The sequence below is a fragment of the Primulina eburnea genome, chromosome 6 (assembly GCF_022965805.1).
Source record: "Primulina eburnea isolate SZY01 chromosome 6, ASM2296580v1, whole genome shotgun sequence".
Classification (NCBI taxonomy): Eukaryota; Viridiplantae; Streptophyta; class Magnoliopsida; order Lamiales; family Gesneriaceae; genus Primulina; species Primulina eburnea.
The window spans coordinates 25,438,357-25,466,308 of record NC_133106.1 but is presented as its reverse complement, the minus strand read 5'-3'; the positions used below and the strand labels follow the sequence as shown (position 1 = coordinate 25,466,308).

Below are 27,952 nucleotides of genomic sequence, written 5' to 3'. Positions count from 1 at the left end.
GCAGATATAACACAAGCATAAAAAATTTGGAACGTCGAGGAACAATCGAAACAGAAGAAAAGCAATCATTTGTGTTTCACTTGGACAAAATTGAATACAACAAATCGATAATTCTAGAATCGCTACATTGCAAAGAATCCTCATCGGTAAAATTGAGTTTTAGAAAGCGAATACCCAAAAATTGGATTAATAAATGAGATTGACACACTTTGTAATACTCTACAACACATGGTACTAAAGAAAGGCGATCAAGAAGGTATACAGAACGAGGAGCTAAGTGCAGGAGGTAAAACACAAACCAAGTGCGGTCCAGGTGGATTGCAGCTTATACTTGCTTCTTTGACGTTTGGCAAGCCAAATTGCGGGGGACGAACATATCCAGCCACCAAGGGCAAGAACAATATTGAGACCACGATTCTGGAACCTGAAGAAGAAGATGAAATTTACCAAAGATGGCCCATTGCTAAGAGAGAGAACAAAAGGGGGGAGGGGGGGGAGGAGAAAAACAACAAGGATATAGAGATGCCTTGTTTTGTGGAGAGTGAAACGTATCCTCTTTTTCTTCCAGCAATCATCCAATTCTCAGAATTAACATTGACTTCGTATAACACCTCGTCCTGTCACGGAAAAAAAATAAGACGTTCCAATGGATTATGTGCCTACTGCAATTTAGTACGTACAAGTCCAATATCGTTTTATTTGAATATCGGACAGTTTTCTTCTGTAAGTTATAATGGCTAAACTTTGTCATGTCAAGCAACTATATATAAAATGAGCAACTAACAACATGATCATAGATAACAAATCACTACAAACCAGACTCCTTGATACAGTATGTCATCCACGTGGTGAAATAAATCAACTCATTCATGGAAAACATCAAATGGTAGCCTAGGTAGAATTGCAACGAAAGAATGATGTTTTAGCTTTTAATATTTAAGAAAAACAAAATCTTAAAAGACTCACCAAGTTGTCAGCAGCACCATTCTCCATATTCTTTAACCGTTCAACCCTCCATTCAATCGTCACAAGCTGTCCAACTCGGAGAGCACTTGAAGGGAGAGGAAGGAAACCAACAGCAAGGCAAGGGTCCAGCACTGGTCTCTGTAAAGTAATGGCGCTCCTAAAGGTGAAAAATAGTTCATCATCATTACCAGATTCTGGAAGTCCATCAGCCACAGGGGTATGAGCTCCAAGCTTTCTGGATCCACATATTTTGTATCTGATATTTAATAGACTATCTGGACGCAACTCCTTTGTATTATCTGTATGAGGAAGATGTGTACAGATAATAACAAAACAAAGCAGCAGAAGACCATGTAAAAAAGCTTGCTTTGAAATCTTATACAAACTTTGGTATAGTTCAAGGAAAGTATATCTAATCGTGACAAATCATCACGCAATTTTTAGGTTGGTCAAGAATATTTTCCAAAGTGCCACTGTGGAAGCAATGAAAGGTTCTGATTGAATTAATTAATTTTTAAAATAAAGAGTCTTCCATATAGCCCAAAGGGTTCCAGGTGCAAGGGTTGAGTGGTTACGAAGCTTTGTAAGGTTAGGATAAATGGTCGATTCGTAGCAGGTATAGTAACCATTCAATCTGTGATATTCCTGTCTGCTCCAACTAATTATAACATTTTTATACTTCACAATATTGTAATAATTTATTTGAAATTTTGAATACTTATCCCCAAAAGGTCTTGTAAATAACAATATGAATATCGCGCAATGTGTGAACAACTAAGAAGGATGGATCTTATCGTCTTGTTGACTGCAGATGTACAATAATCTCCAGTACTTCAGTTAAATCTGAGAGTTGAATCAAAGGGGCAGAAAAATAATAGTGAAAGGAACCAATTTTGGTTTTACCATAGCTTGAAGTGTCCACCAAGTAGATGCTAAACAACATTCCAGCTTTGGATTTTGGAGAAACAGTCAATGGAAAGAACCTGGAGACAGGTCTTCCATCACCTTTGCCAGTATGATCAAAGCAATCTTGAAGGTCCAGCCAAGCATCATGGATGGTAAGCGAAGCTTTCACTTGGGACTGCAGTATGACCTGAACAAAAGTAAAAGGTTGGAGACAAAACATGGAAGATACAGTTTTTCACAACCCTTATTCATACAAATCGATAAACAACTAGGCTTCCCCACGGTTTTGGAGGTTAAATTCACATGGTTGTGCACAAAAATAAAAGTAAATGCCACCCAAAACTCCATTTGGTGTACTAAAATAACAAGGATGTCGTACAAGTTCATTAGTCTACAAATTTAAGAATGTGACTGGTTAAGAAAATTGTGCAATAAATACCTGCAAAAGCAGAGTACCATCATCGCATTTGTCTGTAACACGTGTACTCACGTCAAAAGGATTTGTAAAATGCACAGCAATTGTCCTGTGATTGATCGCAATTGCTTTAGATTTTACTCCACTCTTTGGAAAAACATAGAAGAAAATGAAATCGGAAGGCAAAAGAAAATGGTACTTTTCAAACGTCTGGTTATGAGAAACTCCAAACTCAAGTTTTAGAGCTATCATCCTCAAACCATCCACCACACTCTGTCCTTGGGGTACAATCATCCCTGTCAAGATATGAATGAAAATAATAGCAAATCTTAACCGTGGAAGGATCTTTTAATTTAGAGATGGAATAACACAAGTTTATGCAAATGACTAACCAGCAGTTGCTCCCCTAGCTATCCCATCACTAACGGCCCGCAGTGGAATCCATAAAACCGAAGTAATGTTGCTTGCCCAATTGGGAAACTTGATTTTGCCATCTTCGAGAGCCAATTTATTGACTTCAGCTCCAGTACGAGAAAGGCAATCCTCTGGATCAGTCAAGTTGGCTCTATTCTGTGACACTTCTTCTCTGTGCTTCTCGATCTCAAAGCCGTGAGCCTCCTCAATCCTCAAGCCAGGACCGGTGTCTATGTGCAGTACAGCACCCTTCAGGGAGTAGTTAATTGGTGTAACAATTATTCCAACCCACTGCAATTCATTCATCAGCAAAGCAGATGAAATAGCAGCAGCAAGATCAACCAGAGGCCTTGGTTTTGCCACCTAGACAATAGCATTAAGTGATGAATCTCTTAGGTAGAAAAGCAGAAAAGGTATATACAAGTAATAAAAATGGCTAAGTAATGAAAGGATTGGAATTCCATTCATGCGTGCACTGATAACATTCCATTTCAGCAAAAAATATTATTTCAATTTCCATGCACAATGTGATACCTTCAAGATTGGTCTCGTTGGTTTCTCGTAACTCATAAAATCATCTGTGTCCACAGGGCCAATTCTTGAAAAACTATGAGATCTGAAACTTAATTGACCGATATGTCCTGTGAGAGCCCCCAATACATAGGAACCGGGTTTTTGGGGGGGCACTGGGAGGGTAATTGTATTCTTCCCAGGCTTTAGGACGATAGCATCAGAGCTCTTTATTGCCTACACATTCAAGAGAAATAAAATGTGATGAAATGCAAAAGATGCAATATCATTACATGACATCAACGAAGTTGGATTGTCGCACAGAACAAGTACCTTGGCTCCTTCATCAGTGTTATGTGTAGCTGTCAGCGTAAGACTAAATGATTCAAGAGTTATATCATCTGGAAATCCACTCCACAGAGTTACAGAGAGAGTGCCAGGGTCCCCATCACAAAGCTCCAGAGCAGGTCCGGGATTGCCAGAAAATGTTACTAGGGATGATACGTCTAGGGGCACAGGATGCTCCATTTCACTATGAGCAAGACAGACAACTTCAGATTGAAATGCTTGTCGCTCTTTTATTGAAAATAATCCTTTATCCAAGGACAACAATCTCACACAAGAAGATAAATAGCCAGCTTGATCATTCAGTATCTTCTGACACTCTGCTAAATTTGGGAGGACTTCGGCCAATAAGTTCTCCCATCCTTCACCCGCATAAAGTGCACAAACTTTCTCATACAGATTTGCTGCAATATCATAATTTGAGCGCTTATGGTAGACAGCAGCAATTTCACCATCAAGGACAACCCCATGTCTCTTCCACCACGAATTATGGTAATTATTTGCCGCACCTTTTGACAGATCCAGATATTTTTGCTGAAACGCAAGAAGCCCAGATCGCAGAAAAGATCAGACCAAAGAAATGAAATGTGAGTCAACACAGCCAACAATAAACTCTGTGATACAAAAGTGGCCGCATAATGTAATTTCTTTTTAGGCAAATATGAGACAAAAGATAAGAAGCTGTAATGCCCAAGAATTTGATTAACGTAATCTGAGATGATTAACGTAATCTGAGATGATTTATCGACGATGAACGGATGTGAGCATAGTTGGACCACTCCGAGACAGATTGGTTAACACATATGAGTTATGTGATTTTCGGGCAGAGTGTCTGGCGCCCGAGCGGTGGTTCTTGACCGCTCGAGCGCCAATGTTAAACCAAGATGGTTCCGGGCAGAAAGCTTGGCGCCCGGGCGGTAGTTTTTGACCGCCCGAGCGCCATCGGGTAATGCGGGGAGGCAGAGCGCTTCGCGCCCGGGCGGCAGATTTTTACCGCCCGAGCGCCGAGCGAGCGCCCGGGCGGGAATTTCTTACCGCCCGAGCGCGATGCGTGTCGCGTGAAGGATGTGCCATTTGTCTTATTGCATGTGCGAGATATATATATATATATCATGAATTCTTTCAGAATTCATAAGAAGGAAACGAAGGGAATCGAAAAAGGTTTCAGAAAAAGGAAAGAAAATCCTTACGCCTTTTCTGAGAAATCCGCCCGTCCGATTTTGAATCCGACTTCGGTATTGAGTACCTATCGAAGTAGGCTACAACTGGACGTAAGTTTTGCTACGTTTTGATATGATTTGAAATTGTGGTATTGTCAGAATCTGATATGATTCATATATGATGTTCTTGGCATGTTAGACATCGTATAATCAAAACCGGAGTGAGAAACAGATACCATATGAAATTGTTATGAATTTCGGAGTTGATTTGATATCAGAATTGAGTTGTTATTGATTAGGAGATGTTGGGATTGATATTTGACTAATATGGTAGGGCTGGATATATTGAAATTATGACGTTGTGTTGTTGAAACAGAATTTGATTTAATTCTGATTATATCCAGTATTGTTTGGATGGTGTATTGATATTGTACCCTCGATATCGTTATTGTCAGACTGAGTATTGACAGGCTTGGGGTTCGAGACTTCGAGAGAGTCAGAATAGCAGAAAGAAAGGTATAAATTAATGTTGTGTTGGGATTGCACAACTCGAGTAAGGTTTGACTCGAGTCTCCCTAAATCACATACTTAGATTATTACATTGAGATTTGTAATTGATAAGATTGATGTTGTTGTCTATTGATTTATAGTCATTGCATGTATTGATTACTGAGTTGTTGAGTCATTGGCTGATTCGCCTAGTCACTGACTGAGTCGTCCGGTTATTGACTGATTCGTCTAGCTATCGGCTGTTTCGCCTAGCTATTGGCTGATTCGCTTATCTATTGACTGATTCGTCTATTTATTGACTGATTCGTCTATCTATTGACTGATTCGTCTAGCTATCGGCTGTTTCGCCTAGCTATTGGCTGATTCGCTTAAATCTTGACTGAGTCGTCAATTCTGTGGCTGATTCGCCCAGACACTATATCGGGATCCCTAGGTTAGAGTTGAGTCGAGTCTGAGACGACGCGTTGTTTGAGTCTGAGTGTGATTCATTATTTGTTATTGATTTATGTTTCTGATTTGATACATGTTATGAATGTTAATTATATGCTTTTATATATGTTTTTATATGATTGCATGTTTACATTGTTTATACTGGGAGTTATTCTCACCGGAGTTATCCGGCTGTTGTCTTGTTTTGTATGTGTGCATGACAACAGGTGGGGCTGGATCAGGGTCAAGAAGAGGATGAGAGAAGATAGATAGCGTGGAGATCCGGGCTTTGCAGCAACTTAGGATTCAGCTTTGATTTATAGTTGAACCTAGTTTAATTGTGTAGATAACACAAGAATTGTATGTTCATGTTAATATGTAATTTGAATTGAATTACATTACGTTTCCGCTTTGTATATTAAAAAAAAAAAATTTTTTTTGACCCTGTTTATAATTGATTAATTAGTCTCAATGATGATTAAGAACTTGATTAGCGTCCGGGTCCCCACAACAGGTGGTATCAGAGCCGTAGGCACTAGAACTGTAGATTCTTGAGATTGAGATAGAAGAGGCTAGTGAGCGGGGTAGATTGAGGTTTTCTTTCCTTGCTTGTGATTGCTAGCATGTTGTACTGCTTTATATAATACATGTTACTCGACTTATCTGATTTGATTTTGTAATATGTATTATTGGGCACGAATCTGAATGGATTCTCGATCAGCAGTAAGATGATCGGGAGGGAGATTGAATTGAAACAGATGTGTTGGATTGGGTCACTAATCCTTTTGGGTTTCAGATATGCCTCCTAGACGAATTCCAGAACAGGGTAGTACATCGAATCCTCCGATGGATGTAACACCGACTCCAATGGAAACCTTACTGAAAAGGTTTCAATCATTCAAACCACCGACTCTGAAAGGTATTGAGACATCAGTTGAGTGTGAGAGTTGGCTGAATGATATCGAAAAGCTGTTTGAATTGCTGGAGTATAGCGATGAGCGCCGAATTAAGTTGATTGGGAACCAGTTGCATGATGTTGCAAAGAGCTGGTGGAGTACGATGAAGAGGGCCTTGGAGCAACGAGGTACGATTATTACTTGGGATGTATTTAAAACTGAGTTTTATCAGAGATTTTTCCCAATATCGTACAGAAAAGACAAGGGGGCGGAGTTTGCCAATTTGAGACAGGGTCAGCTGAACATTGAAGAATACGTGACCAAGTTCTCTACCTTGTTAAAGTTTGCTCCACATGTGTCTGAAAATGACGAAGCCGTTGCTGATCAGTTCATCAATGGCTTGAATCCCGACATTTTTACATTGGTGAACACAGGGCGACCGAATAACTTTGCTGATGCTATGAATAGAGCAAAGGGCGCTGAAGCAGGCCTGATAAGACAGAGAGGAGCTGCATTTGTTTCTCAAGAGTGGAGACCACCGCAACTACCTCCCAGATTCGAGAGTGATAGTAGTGGTGGAAAGAAAGATTTTCTGAAGGCTAGAGGAAAGCAGTTTAAGAAGTCTGGCGACAGTTCTTCTAGTTCCAGTGGTCCCCAACAGAGTTATACCGGGGCTTATTGCGGAAATTGTGGAGGGAGACATTCCACTGAACAGTGCCAAGGAGTACTGGGTAGCTGCCACTTCTGCAAACAACAGGGACATTTTTCCAGAGTGTGTCCACAGAAAGGTTCTCAAAGATTTCAGGGAACCGAATCATCTGGATCAGTAGCACAGTGGAGTAGACAATCAGCTGCTGTTCCTTCATTTCAGCCAGCACCATCTCAGTCACAGCAGAGGCCAGGAGGAAGCCAGATAGTCGGCCAGCCTCCTAGACAGCAGGCCAGATTATTTGCTTTGACCGAGGAGCAGGCTGAGGAAGCACCAGATGAGTGATGTTGCAGGTAACGATTCTTGATATAGTTATCCTGCTTTTGTACTGATAGATGCGGGTGCTTCACCTATATTAGTTTGAATGAATTGCATTGAGATATGCTTTGCCCGTTGAGTTTTATTTACTGTAGTGTATGCCTTGCTCCGTTGGGGAGAGTTTTTATAGCAGTGAATGCTGTAAGACGATGTATACTACAATAGAATGAGAATGAGACTGAGTTAGAGCTTGTGATAGCTGGTATTGTACTGGGGTTGTCTAATTTTGGGACTGCATTACGGATATTGATATGCGGACCAAGTACAGAGCTACCTAGATTGATTCCAGAAGATGGTGAGAATGGGACCTGAAATGGCCAAGAGATGAGTATTGTACGATAAGGATTCTAGATTGAGGATTCCTTTGATAATTCGTACTAGCTATGACTCGAGTATTACCGAAAGGAGCAGAGATAATCCTTATGTATTCAGTTGATTTACTGAAGTTGAGTCTATCATTGGCTGATTTACCAATGATATGAAAGTTATTGATGTTTTTTTTTTCCCCCGATAAGATTTCAGATTTTATTTCAGGCAGGGAGATTGATTTTAGCCTTGATTGGATATAAAAAAAAACAGCTGAAATGGCGAATCCTGATTGAGACAGATGGCATTCAGGATGTGTTATATCCAAGGATGATGTTTCTGTTGATGTTAGCAGAAATAAACTATAATTAGTTGGCTGTAGTAGATATCAGTGTCAGATATTTGCGATTGTATGAGTTTATCGGATCAGTACTGATTAGTGATGTCTTGAATTTGACTGAATATTGTTGTTATTCTGAATTCGGGTTTGAATCAGATCGAAGACAGTGTTGGTGGAAACAAATGAAAGCTGATATAGCTGAATTTGTAACCAAATGTCTGAATTGTCAATAGGTGGAAGCTGAGAGAAAGAAAACAGGAGGATTAGTACAGAGTTTGTCTATTCCTGAAAGGAAATGAGATCACATTTCCATAGATTTGTAATGAAATTACTGAGATCCTCCCGGAGTCGTGATGTGATTTGGGTTGTGACTGACAGATTGACCAAATCCGCATGTTTTATTCTGTACGAGATGACGTACAGACATGACCAGATGACTGAGATTTATGTCAGACAGGTAATCACACTGCCTAGAGTGCCAAAGCCGATTGTTTTAGACCATAATCCTCGGTCTATATTGCACTTTGGGTAGAGTTTGCAGTAGGCTCTAAGTACGAAGGTACATCTTAGTACCGCATATCATCCATAGACCGATGGATAGTCTGAGCAGATGCTCCAGATATTGGAGGATGCTGAGAACAGTAGTGCTTGATTTTAGCGCTAGGTGGCAAGATATACTGCCATTTTGTGAGTTTTCGTACAACAATAGCTATCATACGAATATTGAAATAGCTTCTTTCAAAACCTTGTACGGAAAGAAATGGGGATTTCCTCTTTATTGAGATGAGAACTATCTTTATTGATGCTTCATATGAGGATTCAGTGAAGTCGTCAAAGCATAGAAGAAGATACTTGGGAAATAGAGTCAGACATGAGACAAAGATTCCCCGAGTTATTTAACTGATGTGAGTTTTCTATTCAGTTTTGTGATATACCTTCTTATTGATACGATTGATTGCCTGTGATTTCGAGGACGAAATCGTATCTTAGGGGGGGAGAAATGTAATGCCCAAGAATTTGATTAACGTAATCTGAGATGATTAACGTAATCTGAGATGATTTATCGACGATGAACGGATGTGAGCATAGTTGGACCACTCCGAGACAGATTGGTTAACACATATGAGTTATGTGATTTTCGGGCAGAATGTCTGGCGCCCGAGCGGTGGTTCTTGACCGCTCGAGCGCCAATGTTAAACCAAGATGGTTCCGTGCAGAAAGCTTGGCGCCCGGGCGGTAGTTTTTGACCGCCCGAGCGCCATCGGGTAATGCGGGGAGGCAGAGCGCTTCGCGCCCGGGCGGCAGATTTTTACCGCCCGAGCGCCGAGCGAGCGCCCGGGCGGGAATTTCTTACCGCCCGAGCGCGATGCGTGTCGCGTGAAGGATGTGCCATTTGTCTTATTGCATGTGCGAGATATATATATATATATATATATATATATCATGAATTCTTTCAGAATTCATAAGAAGGAAACGAAGGGAATCGAAAAAGGTTTCAGAAAAAGGAAAGAAAATCCTTACGCCTTTTCTGAGAAATCCGCCCGTCCGATTTTGAATCCGACTTCGGTATTGAGTACCTATCGAAATAGGCTACAACTGGACGTAAGTTTTGCTACGTTTTGATATGATTTGAAATTGTGGTATTGTCAGAATCTGATATGATTCATATATGATGTTCTTGGCATGTTAGACATCGTATAATCAAAACCGGAGTGAGAAACAGATACCATATGAAATTGTTATGAATTTCGGAGTTGATTTGATATCAGAATTGAGTTGTTACTGATTAGGAGATGTTGGGATTGATATCTGACTAATATGGTAGGGCTGGATATATTGAAATTATGACGTTGTGTTGTTGAAACAGAATTTGATTTAATTCTGATTATATCCAGTATTGTTTGGATGGTGTATTGATATTGTACCCTCGATATCGTTATTGTCAGACTGAGTATTGACAGGCTTGGGGTTCGAGACTTCGACAGAGTCAGAATAGCAGAAAGAAAGGTATAAATTAATGTTGTGTTGGGATTGCACAACTCGAGTAAGGTTTGACTCGAGTCTCCCTAAATCACATACTTAGATTATTACATTGAGATTTGTAATTGATAAGATTGATGTTGTTGTCTATTGATTTATAGTCATTGCATGTATTGATTACTGAGTTGTTGAGTCATTGGCTGATTCGCCTAGTCACTGACTGAGTCGTCCGGTTATTGACTGATTCGTCTAGCTATCGGCTGTTTCGCCTAGCTATTGGCTGATTCGCTTATCTATTGACTGATTCGTCTATTTATTGACTGATTCGTCTATCTATTGACTGATTCGTCTAGCTATCGGCTGTTTCGCCTAGCTATTGGCTGATTCGCTTAAATCTTGACTGAGTCGTCAATTCTGTGGCTGATTCGCCCAGACACTATATCGGGATCCCTAGGTTAGAGTTGAGTCGAATCTGAGACGACGCGTTGTTTGAGTCTGAGTGTGATTCATTATTTGTTATTGATTTATGTTTCTGATTTGATACATGTTATGAATGTTAATTATATGCTTTTATATATGTTTTTATATGATTGCATGTTTACATTGTTTATACTGGGAGTTATTCTCACCGGAGTTATCCGGCTGTTGTCTTGTTTTGTATGTGTGCATGACAACAGGTGGGGCTGGATCAGGGTCAAGAAGAGGATGAGAGAAGATAGATAGCGTGGAGATCCGGGCTTTGCAGCAACTTAGGATTCAGCTTTGATTTATAGTTGAACCTAGTTTAATTGTGTAGATAACACAAGAATTGTATGTTCATGTTAATATGTAATTTGAATTGAATTACATTACGTTTCCGCTTTGTATATTAAAAAAAAAAAAATTTTTTTGACCCTGTTTATAATTGATTAATTAGTCCCAATGATGATTAAGAACTTGATTAGCGTCCGGGTCCCCACAGAAGCTCTAAAAAGATTAAATAAAGGAACAAACTTCATTTCCTTGCGAAATCACAGTTTCCAATTATATACATGTATCGGAACTTAAGATTGGAGAAGAATATCTTGAACTTAAGTCAATTAAATTCAAATCTCTCTGAGCATGTAAAAGTATATGCATGTGATTTTTTAGAAGGAAAACCAGAAAGAATGTCGGAAGAGACTTGATCCACAACTTGGACAGAATAGTGAATCCTTCAAGTCACTACCTCAAATTCAGTTACAGAAGAAAATGATTTCCACAGTTCGGCCTCAGAAATTGTATTCCGTAAGGCATGTTCAGCAGCAACATATATTTCAGCAAGCCTCATAGGTCGGTCAATTGAACCCTCAAAATTGCCAGGTGAAGAAAGGGTCCGCGACATGGATATTGCATTCACTTTTGGCGACGGGGATATTAGTCCTGAACTGCCAATGAAACAGAAATTAAAAATGGACTGAAAAAACTCACAACCCAAAGTATAAACTTCCCATAGATCCAACCCGTGGAATGAAACAAAAACCAAAAAAGAAAAAAAGAAAAAACAGAGAGAGTAGATAATCTCCCAAGGTAATTTGTACACATAAAACAAATCATCCACATTTCAAATTCCATTTTAACTGTCCCTTTATGTCATCATTGGAATGGAAATCTTTTCTCAATGGCAACTTACTTCTAGAATGAATGAATTTTCCGAGATGAACAACGGAAAGACCGAATATCAAATAAATCCCAAAACGAGTTGAAGTTAATATAGAGATTCAAACATTTAGAAATGAACAAAGTTCTAGGCAATAAGCACAATTAGCGGCATTTCGCTTTTGCACATATTAAGTAATGACAATTGATCTCTTCTAGGCAATTAATTATTCTTATTGGACTCTTTCCATTGAACCTGAACAAGTACTGGTTAAGAAAAGGTTATAAGAAATTATAAGTTGAATTGAAGAATGCGATTCTAGAATATCAAGTCACATCCTATAAAATACCCATGTTAACTCATGCTGTCACCGGTTTCGATATTTCCAAGCCACCACTATTCCTAAGGCGCAAAGGAGGTTGGTAGTGCCAAATTCAACAGCCATTGCCATTCTCAAACGCCAACGCCAATGCCGACCTCAGAACAGAGGCACCATCATTATTAATCCCAAACTTGTTTGTGTTCCCAGTGGATGCCATCAAGGCCAATATCACTTGTCACGGCTCTTACGTGCTGACGACAACCAGTTAAAAACAAACATGCAGAGACGTTCCTTAGTTGTCTTTTGGAATTTATACTTGAGATTTTCCAGAGTGCTCAGAGGGGTTCTAAAGTCCCATCTCTATCATTTAACATATAAATATAGAGCTTCAATGAGGATATATTCGAGAAATTTACCTAGAGAAGAAACGCATTATCTGCATAAGATCCAGACTAAATAAAAGTTGGAATCCATTTTTCAAACATTTCATTCATCATTTTTCCTTTGTACGTTCCAATTATAAAGCATACAATCATAGGTGGTGCTATGGTATTTGATGAGATGAACATAAAACAGAAACAGCTACATTAGTTTGGGAGACATAAATGTCAAGGAGCCTATAGAAGCAACTTTAATAGATGATTAATGCTTCGGACCCTTCAAAGGAATAATCAATTAATTGACGGAGTCGATGCTTCAATGATAATTTAAGGGGTAGAGCATTAACTTTAACAGTTGAGGTAGTAAAATGTATTCTTACAGGAAAGAAACACAAGAAATTATGAGCCATTTCCTTTGATACAAATCTGGATTGTAATTTGGCTTCGCCAATACACAAAAGGATGGTATACAGTTTTAACCAGAGAAGTTAAAATTATTGCATTGAAATAACCTTTCTCTTTCCTCTTTTAACCATGTAAGTGAGAAATATAGTTAAGCAAATAAAACTATGATGATCCAATCTTTGAGTTTAGTTACCCCTCGACAGCATTTGGACGACCATCAAACAACTCAAACATATTTCCAGCTGAGAGAGAAGCCCTACGACGATTTGCCTCACGCAAAAGAAGAGATGGCTCGAGAGGCAGTGGCCTCCTCTGAATGCCAAAATGTTTAGGCCGTGAAGTTTCTTGGAGTATCATCTATACAAACAAAGTAGAAAGATTCAAAAGTGGAAGGCACCAAAACACTATAACTTTAGCATAAACAACTACTTAGATGTTTTGTTGCAGTTACGGCAATTGGATGGCTAAACCAGGAAAAAATGGAGATTTACACAGTAACAAAAACCAATAGTAAGAAAAAAATAGTGGCAAAGGAAGAAAGGCTTCACTATAATGAAACAAGCCTAAGAATGAAATACAAGGTGCTTTCATAGGCAGCCCGTATTTCCAAAACAGAACAAATAGTGGGATGCACCTCATTCAGAATATATGCTGGCACAACTCATTCAATAAATATGTAATAATAGTAGCACATCCTCTTCAGAAGATCAATTAGCTCAATCTAAAAGAAATTTAAAACCAGGTGATCTTTCAAGAAAGCAAGAGGACAGAAATGAAAACAAATTAGCACGTCTAAAACTTCACATTTGGCGACATAAAATCATAGAAGTTAGTGTTGATCACATTGGAAAATTAAAGAATAAAAAGTTTCGAATATAAAACATCCAGAGTTAAAAATATAAATGCTTGAATATCAATCATGATTCTATTAAAAGTTGTTTAGGTACTTCAGTGGCTGATAGATCAAGCTCCTTCCAAACTTCATAAGAATGTTCTGAGCAAATCACGCAAAGAAATGAAAATGTAAAATGCAGCAGAAATGTAAAATGTAAGCTTGTGTTCATAGAAGTGGGCATCGATCACATTGGAAAATTAAAGAATATATATAGTTTTGAATATAAAACATACATAGTTAAAAATAAAAATGCTTGAGTATCAATCATGATTCAATCTATTAAAAGTTGTTTAGGTACTTCAATGGCTGATAGATCAAGCTCCTTCCAAACTTCATAAGAGTATGTTCTAAGCAAATCATGCAAAGAAGTGAAAATGTAAAATGCAGTAATTAGGTCTTATTTTCCAAATTCGATAATAAATTTCTCTTCCTATGTGTTTATGCCACTCTACCTCCAAATTTGTTGTAAGGTCCTTATGATCTCTATGAGAGATCCAGTTGTAAGGTTGTCACCATTACTAAGTTGGTAGTTTAAATATTGAACAAAATCCTGCAAATTTGTTGCAGCAATCAGTTCAGAAATCCTCATCTCAAAACTCACAAACATAACTGTTTTAGAGCCAACAGTTCTTTGAAAGTAGTAGCACGACTATCAATTTTTCAACAATCTCCTTTAATCCATATATCACAATGACATTAAATGTAAACAAGCTTTCAGGCTATCATCAGGATAAAACTTGGGCTCCATGGGTGGCTGACATTTCCAAATATCTAAATTCTAGCCAGACCTTCAAGTAGTCTGTTGGTTAAAAGGGAAAGAAACACTTCTTTCACAAAAGACATACATTCATGTAAACTACAACCAAAGGCATTGACAGTCTACAAGACTGCAACAACGTCAGATGTCATCTAAAACATCACTGTTCATGAAATTTTTACCCACTAGGAATCACAATAATAACTGTAAACTAATAACTGCATTTAATATAAATCAATTTCCAAATGAAAGTTTCAAATTCCAAGCTACAGAGTGGAGGCATCTGAAGATGATCATAAAGTCCATAAAATGTAAGAATATGTATTTTATTAAAAAATATTAAGCAATTTTTTCATGTTCAGTAGTAAATGGTAAAGGAAAATAGGTGACTTATTTGATATGCTTGTACTGAGCTATCTAAATGAAAATTAAAGACAGCAGTTTACCATGTTCCCCACTACAATTTCCTCACTTTCCGTTCACTGAAACTCACCTTTTCTTTTGCAAGCACCTCAGATGAAGCAGTGGATGGAAGTGAAGGCCAAACTGCTGGCTTTGGCCACGGTAGCGTGCTAAGTGAAGCACTGCTCATAAGATAAAGACGTGATAATAAGCACATGTCAGAATACTTAATGACGGTCAAACAGTTTGCTTTTATTTCTCCGACACAACTATTTTCCATTTCATGTACACTGCCAATTACTATTCCATTTATAAGACAATCCAATTCACCATTATATGCCAATTGCCAAGATGATACAGTTACATATAGTTTCTTTTAAGGAGTGGGAGATAGAACCATTGAAATTATATAATCACAAAATTGGAAAAGTACCTATTGACCGGACTTCTTTCTATATCTGCTCCATAGCCAATTAAGTACGCCAGCCTCATAAACTGCCACAGCATAACACACTTCAGCACGATGTTTCATTGATCTTGTAACGAGAAATTATAAAATAAATTTTGCCTTCATTTTCATTTGTAGTGCATAACAAATCCAAGATTAAAATTGTCCAAAATCTATACATCAAGACCTATCTCTCATCAAAACTATAATACTCAATGGGGAAATATGGGCCAAAAAGTTGCAAGTGTGAAGTGCCATACAATTAAATTTTCTAGGCACAATCCTTAACCATGAAAATATTACCTTACTCCGGCATAAAGTATACAGTTCCCCTTGAACACGGTAAAACTCCTTTTCCACATCAGGTGTTGCTAATCCATCTTTATAATGAGCAGTAGTTGCATCGATCACCGCCAAGCAAGCAGTAATTACCCATACTTCACGCATACAAAAAGGAAACGTACTCTGAAACAACCCCGGTATATAGGAAAACTTCCACTTCAGAACACCTATGATGAGAATAAAGGAAAATACCAAGCAGAGGTAAATGGAAACTACCTCATACACTCCCAGTGACTTGGAGAAGCTAATTATGAATGAATAACCCCTTGATGCAACCTCAAATGGACGACTTAATTTGAAAAGTAACTGCAGTAAAGTGAGGTAACAGCAGAACATTCTCAGAACATTGCAAAGAAAGACAATTTATTTAAGTCTAGGCAATGAATATAAATCCACAAAGACAAATCTATTATCTATTACTATTATTAATTCAAAGCATAATAGAAACAAAGTTTTAGTGTCATGATCTATTTTTTTTTTAATTTAATCAATTCAAATTGCAATTTAGTTCTCGTAAGTTTTACAATTATGGTATAACTCCATATAAATATAATCAATTAAAATTATAGTATGGCCTTTCATTACTTTCTACAATTATGATATTAGCCATATTTGAATATAAATCAAATTAATGATAAAAATGATTGCATAAGCACGCAAAATGTGCGCCGGTGCCCGGTACACTAGTACAAATAATGACTGCAAGCTAATATTCAGAATGTGTGCAGTTTTTTACAGTTAAAAATCAAATATGTAGAATTGAACAAATTTTGGAAAACAAAAGGTTGTACATAGACTGACCAAATAAATTAAACAAGCAACAACAAAACCTAAATAAAAACAACTCCTCAGTCTTTCATACCTTTGCTTGACAAGCAAAGAGGTATTGTCGGAATTCAAACTCCCTAAATGAGTCATCTTGAACAATCTGAGTTAATGCTTTTTTCCCTGGGTCAAGAAGAATAGCTTGATCATCTGCTGACTCCATTCCTCCAAAATCCCTTTGTCTCCCAACCATATTAACTATAATGCACAGTTGTACAAAACAAATTCAGGTCATACATCCACGCAACTACATAAACTGCAACCTGAACTAATGATGACAGAAAAAGACAATATTATGTGGAAAATATAGAAAGGATTCAAGTTCATTTTACTAGAACAATCAAATAAGTATAATGTTCTGTTTAATAAAGTGAACTGTAAAGTCAAAATAAGGAAAGATTTAGAACAGAAATTGGGGGAAAAAAAGAAGTATAACTAAAAAAGTGCATGGATAGTTCAAGGTCGACCACTTTTTCTATATCTTTCAAGTTCCAGGACCGTCAATATTAATACCTTAATTTGTGAATTGCCATATCTTTCGTAAACAATCAAACAGTACAAGGACGATACCATCGTATACATGACAAATGGAAATTTGTCGAGGGTGTTCATAAGTAAATGAATAAGAGCCAAAGTAACACATAAATGACGACAAATACCGGCTATTCAACTAAGATGACTCATAAAAACAATATCTTTCCAAAAAGCAGAGTAAAATAAGATAATAAGTGCCGAACACCTGTTTCTAAATAGCAAAGTTCAAGCTCGTCGTATTCACGCAATGCATCTTCATGTAGATGAGCAATTTCAAACATAAAAGCCAGACTTTCCTGTCAACAGAGATGGAATACTCATGAGAAATCTTAAAATGGTTCTGATGACGGTTATTAGAAAACGATGACAGCTAGACAGCAAAATACTGTATTAAAATTTCTTTGTTTTTATTTGTTATGGACAAGATTATCCAATTTCTTCTCGATCATTTGACCAAGGGGGGACAGAAAAGGCAGTAATTGATCCAATGATCCATTTGACACTGATACAGTTAAATGTTTCACTCTATTTAAGGGACTAATAAGTGAGCACTGAAGCTTTCTAAATTTGTGATGCTATAACTTATATCTTCATTACATTGCAGCAGAAGATCGAAAGACTAACAGACGCCCTCAGTTTCTTTTATTATGTGAACAACTCTGGATAAGCAGTACGCTTGAATCACTCCCTTCTTCTACCAGTGAAAATAGATACCAATTTTACCTTCAGGATAAAGAAGTTGCAGAAGTTCCAAACTGGCATGAATCGTATTTCACTGAGCTTTCGGATTTCCTCTTCATAAAAATGAATGCGTCTATCAAGTGTGTTTCTGATGCACTCAATGATTTTGGCCTCCAAGTCATCCCAGAAATTTGCATCGGGCCCATGCATATCTATTTTGCAGCACCTGAGTGAAGCATTTGAAAGAAGCTCTTAACATAGCTTGTTATACATCCTAGTAATCTATTATATTATTTGCATTTTACCTAAGGTCCACTTTTTCTAACAAAATACCAGTGTAATACAAGAATGGGATTTAAATGTGAGCAATCATAATACAAATTTGAGAATATTGAAAGAGAAGAAGAACCATGATAGAGATGATCTAATATTTCGATAGAAAAAAAAATGTAAATCAAATGGTCTTACAATCCCACAAACAGTCAAATGTCAAATTAACTGATGTAAACAATTTACTCAACTATAGAACACAAAATAACTGGAATTTCACAATGGCATAGTAGAACTATTACCTTTCCCTCTTCTTCGAACTAAAATCAACTTCAAGTTTGGCATAAACTTTTTTGGCCATCTTGGTGGCCTGATCATTGTGAGCCGGTGCTTTAGACACAAAAACAATAAACCATTCTCGTTCATCATTTTGAACTATCAGTTTTAGGCGTGGTTTAAGAATGTTCTTAAACTCGTCGAGATCCTAGACAATAGCAAACAGATGTAAAAAATAATGACCGGAAAGAGAGTAAGAAGAAATTATTGCGACATAGACCTATGCCAAGAACGGGGTAAACATATTTACCCACTCAAAGGAAGTAACAGAAATTGTAAAGAACTACCTCGCAGGTAACAAGAACTACAGTAGCATATGGCTCCCGAAACCAAAACAACGATTGCTCTTGTGGAAACCGACTACGAAGTCGTGCATCTGTTGTCAATATGAATTCTGCTGGTAATTCATCGACCTTTACAGGATTGCGGGTTTTATTGTTCAGGAAAACACTTTTGAATGGCAGCCGTTCTTCAAATCCATTCTTGATGACAGGCCACAGGTCACTGACATCCTCAACTATGGCAAAATTGTGTGATGCTTGTGAGCCATGACACAGTAATGCAAAAATTTCTTCCTTTACTTGTAAGCTTTTCAATAACTTAAGGTGAATGCGCTGACTTAAAATCTATCAGAAATATCAGCCAACTCTGGTACAAAAAAATTGTTCCTTTGAACCAATTAGACAAACACCTCCACGCCAGGATCTTGACGAGCATTTATCCAATCGTCCAATGCGAAACTGAAACTTAGTTGATTCTTAACTATCTTGTTACCACTAAATCAAACCATGTAATTTTTAATTCCAAATTTCCACAACCTAATAGCAGTCATGCTGCAACTGGAAAACCTAAACCTACGACTTGGACAAAATAAATACTAAAAAGATAAAATTTGCATCATTAGGACAAATGCTTACTCAAACTTCCAAGTTATCAGTGCATAGTTCAGAGCATTACAAAGGAAAGAGAATTCAATCACTCAATAACGTAAATCCTAATTCACAGAAACTAAGAACTGCCAAATTGAAAGCCGGAACAATTATTAGGGTCGCACAGTCGCAAGGCGAACTACAAAAAAAAAATCGTGAAATGTTACCGGCAAGAACAACGTGATCAAAGGATGTCTTGATACTCTGAAACTGAGGTAAGAAAGCCGCCATCAAACCGATCTGCGGCGACCTTCAGTCCATCGATTGCGACTATGATCCGTAGGCAACAGCAGAATGAAGCAGTTGGAGTGGGTGTTGTTTCTCTGGGAACTACTGATCTTGCTGGTTTTTAAAATTCGCTGTCTTCTTACGACAGCGATTACTATTGGGGAATGATTTACTCCAAGTCCTAAAACACAAATGAGTGAGTCATGTGAGACTCTTAATCTATTATATCATATGGATCTTAATCTGACCTTACTCATATTCACAATAAAAAATAATACTCTTAGTATAAAAAGTAATATTTTTTCATTGATGACCAAATAAGAGATCTGTCTCACAAATACGACCCGTGATATCGTCTCACACAAGTTTTTGCTAACACAAATTTAGAGTCGCACAACACATACGACAACATCTAGGGGTGATCAAATTTTTTTATTAACCGCCCGAACCGCCCGAACAGAATTGCACCGCACTGTTTTTCATAATATTTTAAAAAAACCGCGATTAAAATAGTAATCGTAAACCGCACCGCATACGTGGTTCGGTTATTTTTTTTGCCAAAAACCACACCAAATCGCATCGCCTAAACCACTTGCCATAATATTTGTCCTAGAATTATAATAATTTGTGAACACTATATTCAAATTAAGAAGTTTTCATTCATTAAATTTCAACTCTCTTCAAAATTATTATTTTTACAAATAAAGCTTATCTTCTTCTTAATTATTCTTCGTATTAATAGTTTATTAGAGTATTTATTTCTTTTGCTACAATATTTAGTTGGAAGTTTGAAACTAGAAAAATGATCAAATAGTATAAATATCATTTTTGTTGTGAGTATGTTTTGTTGTTAAATTATTAACTTAGTTGTAAATCTTGATTATTGTTTTATCTGTTTTATCTTTATATGCTTTGAACTATAATTTATATTTGAAAACACTATATTATTGTTGTTTTCAAATAAATTAAAATATATGTTCTAATATTTTTCATTAAAAAAACCGTAAACCGACCGCAACCGCTAAAAACCGTTAAAAACCGTAATACTAATTCTTCATGTAAAACCGCGATTATTTTTCAAAATACTAACTGACCGCATATAATAATTCGGTTTGAATTTTTTTAAAAAAACCGCAAAACCGCACCGTGATCACCCTTAACAACATCTATAGGGAAAATGAGGAAAACGAGAGTGATGGGAGTGTTTATTAAGAAAAAGGGAGCGAATATAATTTATTTTTTTTATTTTTTGTTTAAAAACTAATTAGTGTATTTAAATTTTTATTTCAGTTTTTATTTTAATTTTATATATAATAAAATTTATAATTTAATTAAATAAAAAAAACTTACTCGACTCACTTTTTCTATATTTCCCGACTCAACCCTATTCTCATTTCATTCCTTTTATCTTCACAAAAAATCCTCTTCTTCTCAACCTTCCATCTTCCCAACCTTACATCCTGCGTACATTGTTCTGATTTTTGGCTAACAATTAACCATGAGTCTACAAGGTATTCTTTTGCAACAAATCCAACGAGAAAATAACGTATTGGTAAGAAATTTTCTTTGAGATATGAAATATTCAATGTGAAAAGACGAGGGTGAAGAGCAAGACCCATGACTTCACGACCCCTGGGTCGTGAAGGGGTCGTGAGGGGTCGTGAAGCCCAGGGGTTGTGACTTGTGCTTCACGACCCACACGACCCTGGGTCGTGTGGGTCGCGTGAGCCGTGAAGTTTTCACGACCCACTCGACCCTATCACGACCCAATTTAAAATAACAAAACTAACTAATTACCTTTGTTTTGTTTTAAATTTTTACAAATAATAATCTTTTTGTTTGTTTTTTTTATAGGTTTACTTCCCTGCTAAACTCGGAAGGAATCAATTCTTTGAATGAAAATTAACTTTAGGATCAAGATACGTTGAAATCTGTAAAAATATCGTATCATTTTTAAATGAGAAAGAGATAGAATATTTGGTGCAGAATACTCAATTTGGAAATTTAATTTTATGTGCTAAGGATTATAACAATTCCAATCAATTGTTATGGTTTTTGATTAGTAGGCAAAGTTATGATAGTGAAAGTGATGAATTTTGGATGATATATCGTAAACGGCATTTACGATTTTCATTGTTAGAGTATTGTTTGTTAACTGGGCTAAATTATTCAAACTTTATCATATCATACCTCAAGAAGATGAATTTAGGGAGAGACATTTTGGTGGAAGTTATAGGATACGTTTGGCCGATTAGATAGATATAATTGATGAAGATTAGGATGATTTAGGAGAAGAAAATAGACATTGAGAAGCTGAAATTGGCCTGTCTTTTGTTCGTGGTAGGTGTATTATGCTGACAAAGAAAAATCAAAAATGATATCGTAGATTTAGAATGGATTAGATTAGTAAATAACTTTGATAGTTTTATAAGATATCCTTGGGGTAGAATAGCTTTTGAAGAAGTAATTTATGGACTTAGAAAAGATCTTGAAACTAAGTTCAGAAGCTATGAAAATTTGGTAGCACGCCGTGGGAATGATCCAGATTTCAGCGGGTTCGGTAGCTTCCAAATAAGTGGATTTATTCATCCTTTACAGTTAACTAAATATTGTTCATTAAATGAAATATCCTTGTTATTTTATATCATACTAATAATGTGTTTATTTGTATGTACTAGATTTTGGCTTATGAATATTTTCCAGCAATTGCTGAAGTGTTCGCCAGACATCGAGAAGGTCCCAATGTACCGATACCTCGGATGTGTCATTGGGTGACTAGAAAATGGAGTAAAAATCATTTCCCTTCCATGGATGATGTGAACAAAGCATTTAAAAATGTATATAACAAGGTAAATACAAAAAATTCATTTTATTTATTTTTCGTATAATCTGATATATTTTTTGTTAACCGTTAACTAATTTCGTGTTTATTGTTAATGATTAATATAGGATATCTTGGGGATGCTCATTCCACCACGGAGGAGTTGATGTCTGTACATTATATGACTGGCTATTTTGTTGATTCTAATAATGTGATAATCAATCGCATTACGGAGTTAATTTGCCAAGGTATCAAAGTAGTTTGCACTCAAGATCCATTGTGTGCCCCAAAGGATGACGTGGGTGTACAGACTGAGACTGAGGATCGACCGTTTCTCAAGTCATTCACATATACATACTCCAGATCATCTCGAGATAAAGTCAGAAAATCTTCTCGGCCATCTCGTAGTCCTTCACAGATGAATCAACCGTCTCCTCCATTGACTCACATGAGACATACACCTATGCATAGAGATCATAAATCTCTTGCAGATATGTATGAACTTCGTTTCACAAGTTTGGAGGATAAATTTGAGACGTTATTAAAGAACCAAGCCGATATCAAAAATCAATTGAAAAATATGCATGTCGATATATCGAGTTTGAAGGATATAATTGGGAGATTACCTTCGATGAATGTCAATGTTGGTAAGTTTTATCAATATTTATATGATTTTTAATTTTGAGTATGGAAAATGACAAATTGTATGTATTATTCTCTCATATCAAGGCGAGACATCAAGGCATAGATTTGAAGATATTCTATTTATGAGAGCAGATGAGGTGGATCCAAATATTCGACTTGTGAGCGATCCGTCTTTGACTCGAGCTTTTGAAAAAACTTCAGGCCATAAGTTAAGATTGTTCACAGTGGAGGAGGAACCTATAACAGACGAGGAACTACATCATCTTGTTATGAGTGATATGATGTCTTTGACTTTTGAGAAAAGAGTTAAAATGTTCGCCAATAAATCGTGTCCACGAGTAAGTGCTGAGATTAATTGTTGTAGGGAAAATACGAGGATACATGGGTTGTGTTCGTCCTACGATAGCTCTTGGTTTCGTGTATTGGGGACACCTGCTTCTTGGCTGACCGAGACAGTAAGTTTTTTCTTATTTTGTTTTTTGTTTTTTACGTTGAGTTAGTAATTAACATATTTCACTTTAACACTTTCTGTATATTCAAGAATGTTGTCGAGGGTTGCTCCAACTACAAAGGACGTACTCACATTTAATGTCACAAGAGGTGTCATTGATGGACGTTGATTTTCATCAGTTGGTTTCGAGTGCTTTCAATGAGGGCGGATATAATAATATAGAATGTTTGATGCCCTATGTGAGAGCAGAAATTGGTGAGTGGCCGGCTATTCCATGGAACAAAGCCACAATAATTTTGATACCCTTTCATCTTCCCGGGCATTGGGTTTTGTTAAAGGTTTTGCCTAGCCGTAAGAATATCACAATCATGGATTATGACCGCAGCGTAGATAGGTCGGGCAAGAAATTGCTTAAACTTATTAACCCTTTGTCCCTTATGCTTCCACATATGTTGGGTGTTGAAGCTTCATAAAGATGGAGTATAGAGAGACCAAAAATTTTCCTACTCAAAAGACCAGGTTAAAATTTTTTATTTTAAAAATTATTATTTCATAATTGTTTAATGTATATCAATGTATATTTAATGTTTGTTTTTTCATTGCAACGGTGAATGTGGAGTATACTGTTTAGCGGCAGCAGCTTATACCATGTTTAAGGAAAATTCCTATCAACTTAACGACGAGAAGATTGAAGAATTTAGGCATTATTGTTGTTGTTGTATTTGAGATAAATTATGGTCGTTGGATTAAAACATTTATGTGATAAATTATATTGATTTTAGTTACTGTATGTGATCCATGTAGTCAATATATTTTAAACGATGAAAATTGATTCGATTCATTGGGTCGTGTAGGTATTCATTTTAAACATTACATTAAAGGTTTGTGGCAACTGATATAATGTGTATGCAAAATGAAATCGGCAAAACAATAGCAAGGAAATGAAAAAATACAAAAAAATACCATAAAAATCCGAAGGGAGGCGAAATTATCAAACAATGCCAAGGAAATTAAAAAATACATAAAAAATACCAGATAAATCCAAAGATGAAAATACCAGATAAATCCGAAGAGACACGAAAAAACGTGAAGGGACACGTGCAAGGCGCTCGCACTGTCGAGCGATCTCGGCGGCTCTCCGTAGCGCCTGCCGAGAGCTCTCGGCAGGCGCGCGCACATGCGCGCCGATTTGCGCGCAGGTGCGCGCCTGCTACTGGCAGGCACGCACACAAATCCGCGTACAGGTGCGCGGGTACTGTTCACTTATAATTTTTTTTATACAACAATGACTCGACCCAATTTTGGGTCGAGATTACACTCGACCCACGCGACCCAAATTGGGTGGGTCACGTGGGTCGCGCTTTATGTTCGAAAAGCATACCCATATATGCTTCTATACAGTGAATATGTAATGAATTTTTTTAGTTCTATTATCATTAAAAATATGTTAAGAATTTTAATTGAATTATAAAATTTGTTAAGAATTTTACTCGAGTATAAATTCAACCCACATTGTTAGAATTAGAGATACATTCTTCTACTTGCTATGAATTTTTTAACTAACATATTTAAATTATAATATATAATTCATATTAAAATGTTTACACAAATAAATATTTTTATATATATTTACATTCTAATCATAAATAAAAGAATTAAATATTATAAAATCATCAAAACTCAAAATCTCCTCCTACTCGACCTATCTTGACCCAAACCCTAAACAAAACCCCTAAAATTATCACTCGACCCACACGATCCAAAATTGAAACAATTTACCACCCGACGCGACCCAAAAAATCTACCGCACACATTACAATCTTGTCCACTCGACCCACTGACCACTCCGTGAGAAAAATTAAAAATTCGGCACAAACGCATTACATATTAATAAAATCAAATCTAATGTCTTTAAATTCAAACAAATTACATATCATTCAATCCTATCTTCTACCAAATTCTCCTACAGATGGAAATCTATTTTGTTTTTTATTTCCATATCTTCTCTTGATCACAGGTGGCAGTACTAACATATCATCAAGTGGCCACTCGTTCAGATTCAGAATATGATAAATTGGCTCAGAATAGGCTAAAGACCATATCATAACAGATTAATACGCTGAGCACAAGGAATAAAAATTAACATCACAAAAGTGACTCGCAGCAATTGCATGAGAACATGGAATCTTGTCAATATCAAATTCTCTACAAGTACATCTCCACAATGTCATTATTTGTATCACTTCGAACATCGAACTCAAGACAGCTCAGCTCATAAACTTGATATCCCCGACCAATATTAAACCTTTCACATATAATCGACTCAACAGTTGGAGTGAAATTTGTTGTTGATGCGATGGATGCATTTCGATACCTTGAAAACCAAGATATAGTCAAAGTCTGCAAAGAATTTATTAGTGCAATGATTGGAAGTTTTCTTTCTTCACGCAATCTTGCATTTATTGATTCAACATCATTAGTTGTCATAATATTATACCGAGATCTTGGGCTATATGCTCGAGTCCATCGATCCCATGAATCACTTTCACTCAAAAACTTTGCAGCATCGGGATATATTTTCTTAAACTTTTCGTACTCCAAGTCAAAGTCGATTTGCTTGTAAATTTTTGCTAACCGCATAAAAATTTCGTCACAACCCTTATTTTTGCGACGAATTTTCATATTTTGTGACAAGTGCCATTTACAATGACCATGATGTGCATTTTTGTAAACGTTGGCAACTGCAGCAATGATGCCCGGATGTCTGTCTTAGATAATCACCAACTCTTCCTCATCAACCACTACTTCCAAGAGCTTCGTCAAAAACCAACTCCACGAAGCAATTGATTCTACATCAACAATAGCCCAAGCCAAAGGATATTGATGAAAATCTCCATCTTGTGCTGAGGCCACAAGTAAAGTACCATCGTACTTTCCTTTCAACCATGTGCCATCAATAGAAATACGACTTTTCTCATGCATCTATATCCTCTTGCACATTCACCATATACTAAAAACAAGTACTTGAATCTATTATGCTCATCTACTACTAATCTATTATACTACCAGGATTCATTCTATCGACCATTTTCAAATATGAAGGTAGAAGACCAAAACTAAGACCAAAACTTCTTTCAGGATCACCTATGAAGATATCATGAGCAAGTTGTTTGCCTTTCAAAGCTTTGTAATAGGTAATGTCAACCCCCTTATTCAGCATCATTGTCATAATAGATTTTGGTTGAGGTGTTTTCTGTTGTCCTCGAAAGTTCTCTACCAACATATCACAAACGATAGATGAGCTGGCTTGTCGATGCCTTTTACGCATTCCAGTCAAGTCACTAATTGTGTGTGTTGCAGTATGTACGAATCACAAAATCTGTTGAGTTCTCGTGTTTTGAAGTCCAAATCCCCAGCTGCAACTTTATTCACACAACGAACCGAATAGATATTTCGAGAAGATTTTACATTTTCAAACTCAAAAGACGAGTTCAAAGAAATTTTGGATAGCACTTTCTTCACTTTGGTCTTGCTTGAAAATCTTTGACCAATAAATAAGCTTGAACCATCAGTAAATGAATATATATCAGCTTGAACATGATTATCATGAGCTACACTAATGTGGTGGATGTTAACATCGTAATCATCCTCATGTACCCGCATCTATGTCCTCCGCATCATTTTTTGTACTCCTCACATCATTCTCTTGCAAATTTTCAGTTGATCTATTTATATATTCTAATAAATCATTATTGGTACAATGGTCATTTGAGACAAAATTTCTATCAAAATAGTGATCGTACATATTTGTTTCATCATCGACATACTCATCATCCAAATGAGTCAAATTAAAATTCCGGTGACATGATATTTTCACTTTCAACAATAACAAGAGAAACAACAATTGGTTCAAATTCGACATGAAGTATTGGTCGTTCTTTTGCACATCCAAAATATAAGTATGCTTTCAAATCATTATCATCCTCAATATAAATTGGACGAATATTGAAATGCTTCACATCAGGCAGATAACTTAATTTCAATTTTTCTGTACCACCTAAATTCATAATTCTATATATCTTCTATATATTCAATTGAACAAATATCAGAATCCAAAGGAATAGCTTCCCATTTACCACTCGGCCATGAACGCCATTCAAATATATTATCTTCATTAATTTCCCATTCGTCGTTGTACTCAAAGAGAATAACGGTTGGCATAACCAACAAAACATAAATAAAAATATTAAATTATAGACAATATTATTAATTTAAAAAATATGATGAATTGCAACATACAACATATTTACAATCTCGAGCAACACATCACTAAATACTACTCAACCAACACATTACTCGACCCACATATATGAACGTGTGAAGAGCTCGGTTTCAAGAAACATGGGTCGAGGTGTGTGAGAAACGTGGGTCGAGGTGGACCTCGACCCACACGTGGGTC

General features: G+C 36.7%; 2 protein-coding genes across 2 annotated transcripts; one reads left to right on the top strand and one right to left on the bottom strand.

The window, feature by feature from the left end:
- Window positions 1-53: 53 nt before the first annotated feature.
- LOC140833951 (trafficking protein particle complex II-specific subunit 130 homolog) lies at window positions 54-19,764 on the bottom strand. Its single transcript, XM_073198494.1, has 21 exons — window positions 19,516-19,764; window positions 18,707-18,936; window positions 18,386-18,567; window positions 17,856-18,039; window positions 17,338-17,428; window positions 16,636-16,796; window positions 15,990-16,079; window positions 15,735-15,896; window positions 15,417-15,478; window positions 15,075-15,165; window positions 13,123-13,286; window positions 11,412-11,610; window positions 3,545-4,090; window positions 3,236-3,448; window positions 2,680-3,064; window positions 2,487-2,583; window positions 2,312-2,396; window positions 1,870-2,059; window positions 967-1,265; window positions 527-617; window positions 54-424 (listed from the first exon to the last, which is right to left on the bottom strand). Exons 1-21 carry the CDS (start codon window positions 19,577-19,579, stop codon window positions 249-251), a joined length of 3,762 nt encoding a protein of 1,253 aa, XP_073054595.1. The 5' UTR covers window positions 19,580-19,764; the 3' UTR covers window positions 54-248.
- A 1,690-nt stretch (window positions 19,765-21,454) lies between these two features.
- LOC140833393 (uncharacterized) lies at window positions 21,455-24,573 on the top strand. Its single transcript, XM_073197743.1, has 2 exons — window positions 21,455-23,044; window positions 23,127-24,573. Exons 1-2 carry the CDS (start codon window positions 22,513-22,515, stop codon window positions 23,540-23,542), a joined length of 948 nt encoding a protein of 315 aa, XP_073053844.1. The 5' UTR covers window positions 21,455-22,512; the 3' UTR covers window positions 23,543-24,573.
- The last annotated feature ends 3,379 nt before the right edge of the window (window positions 24,574-27,952 follow it).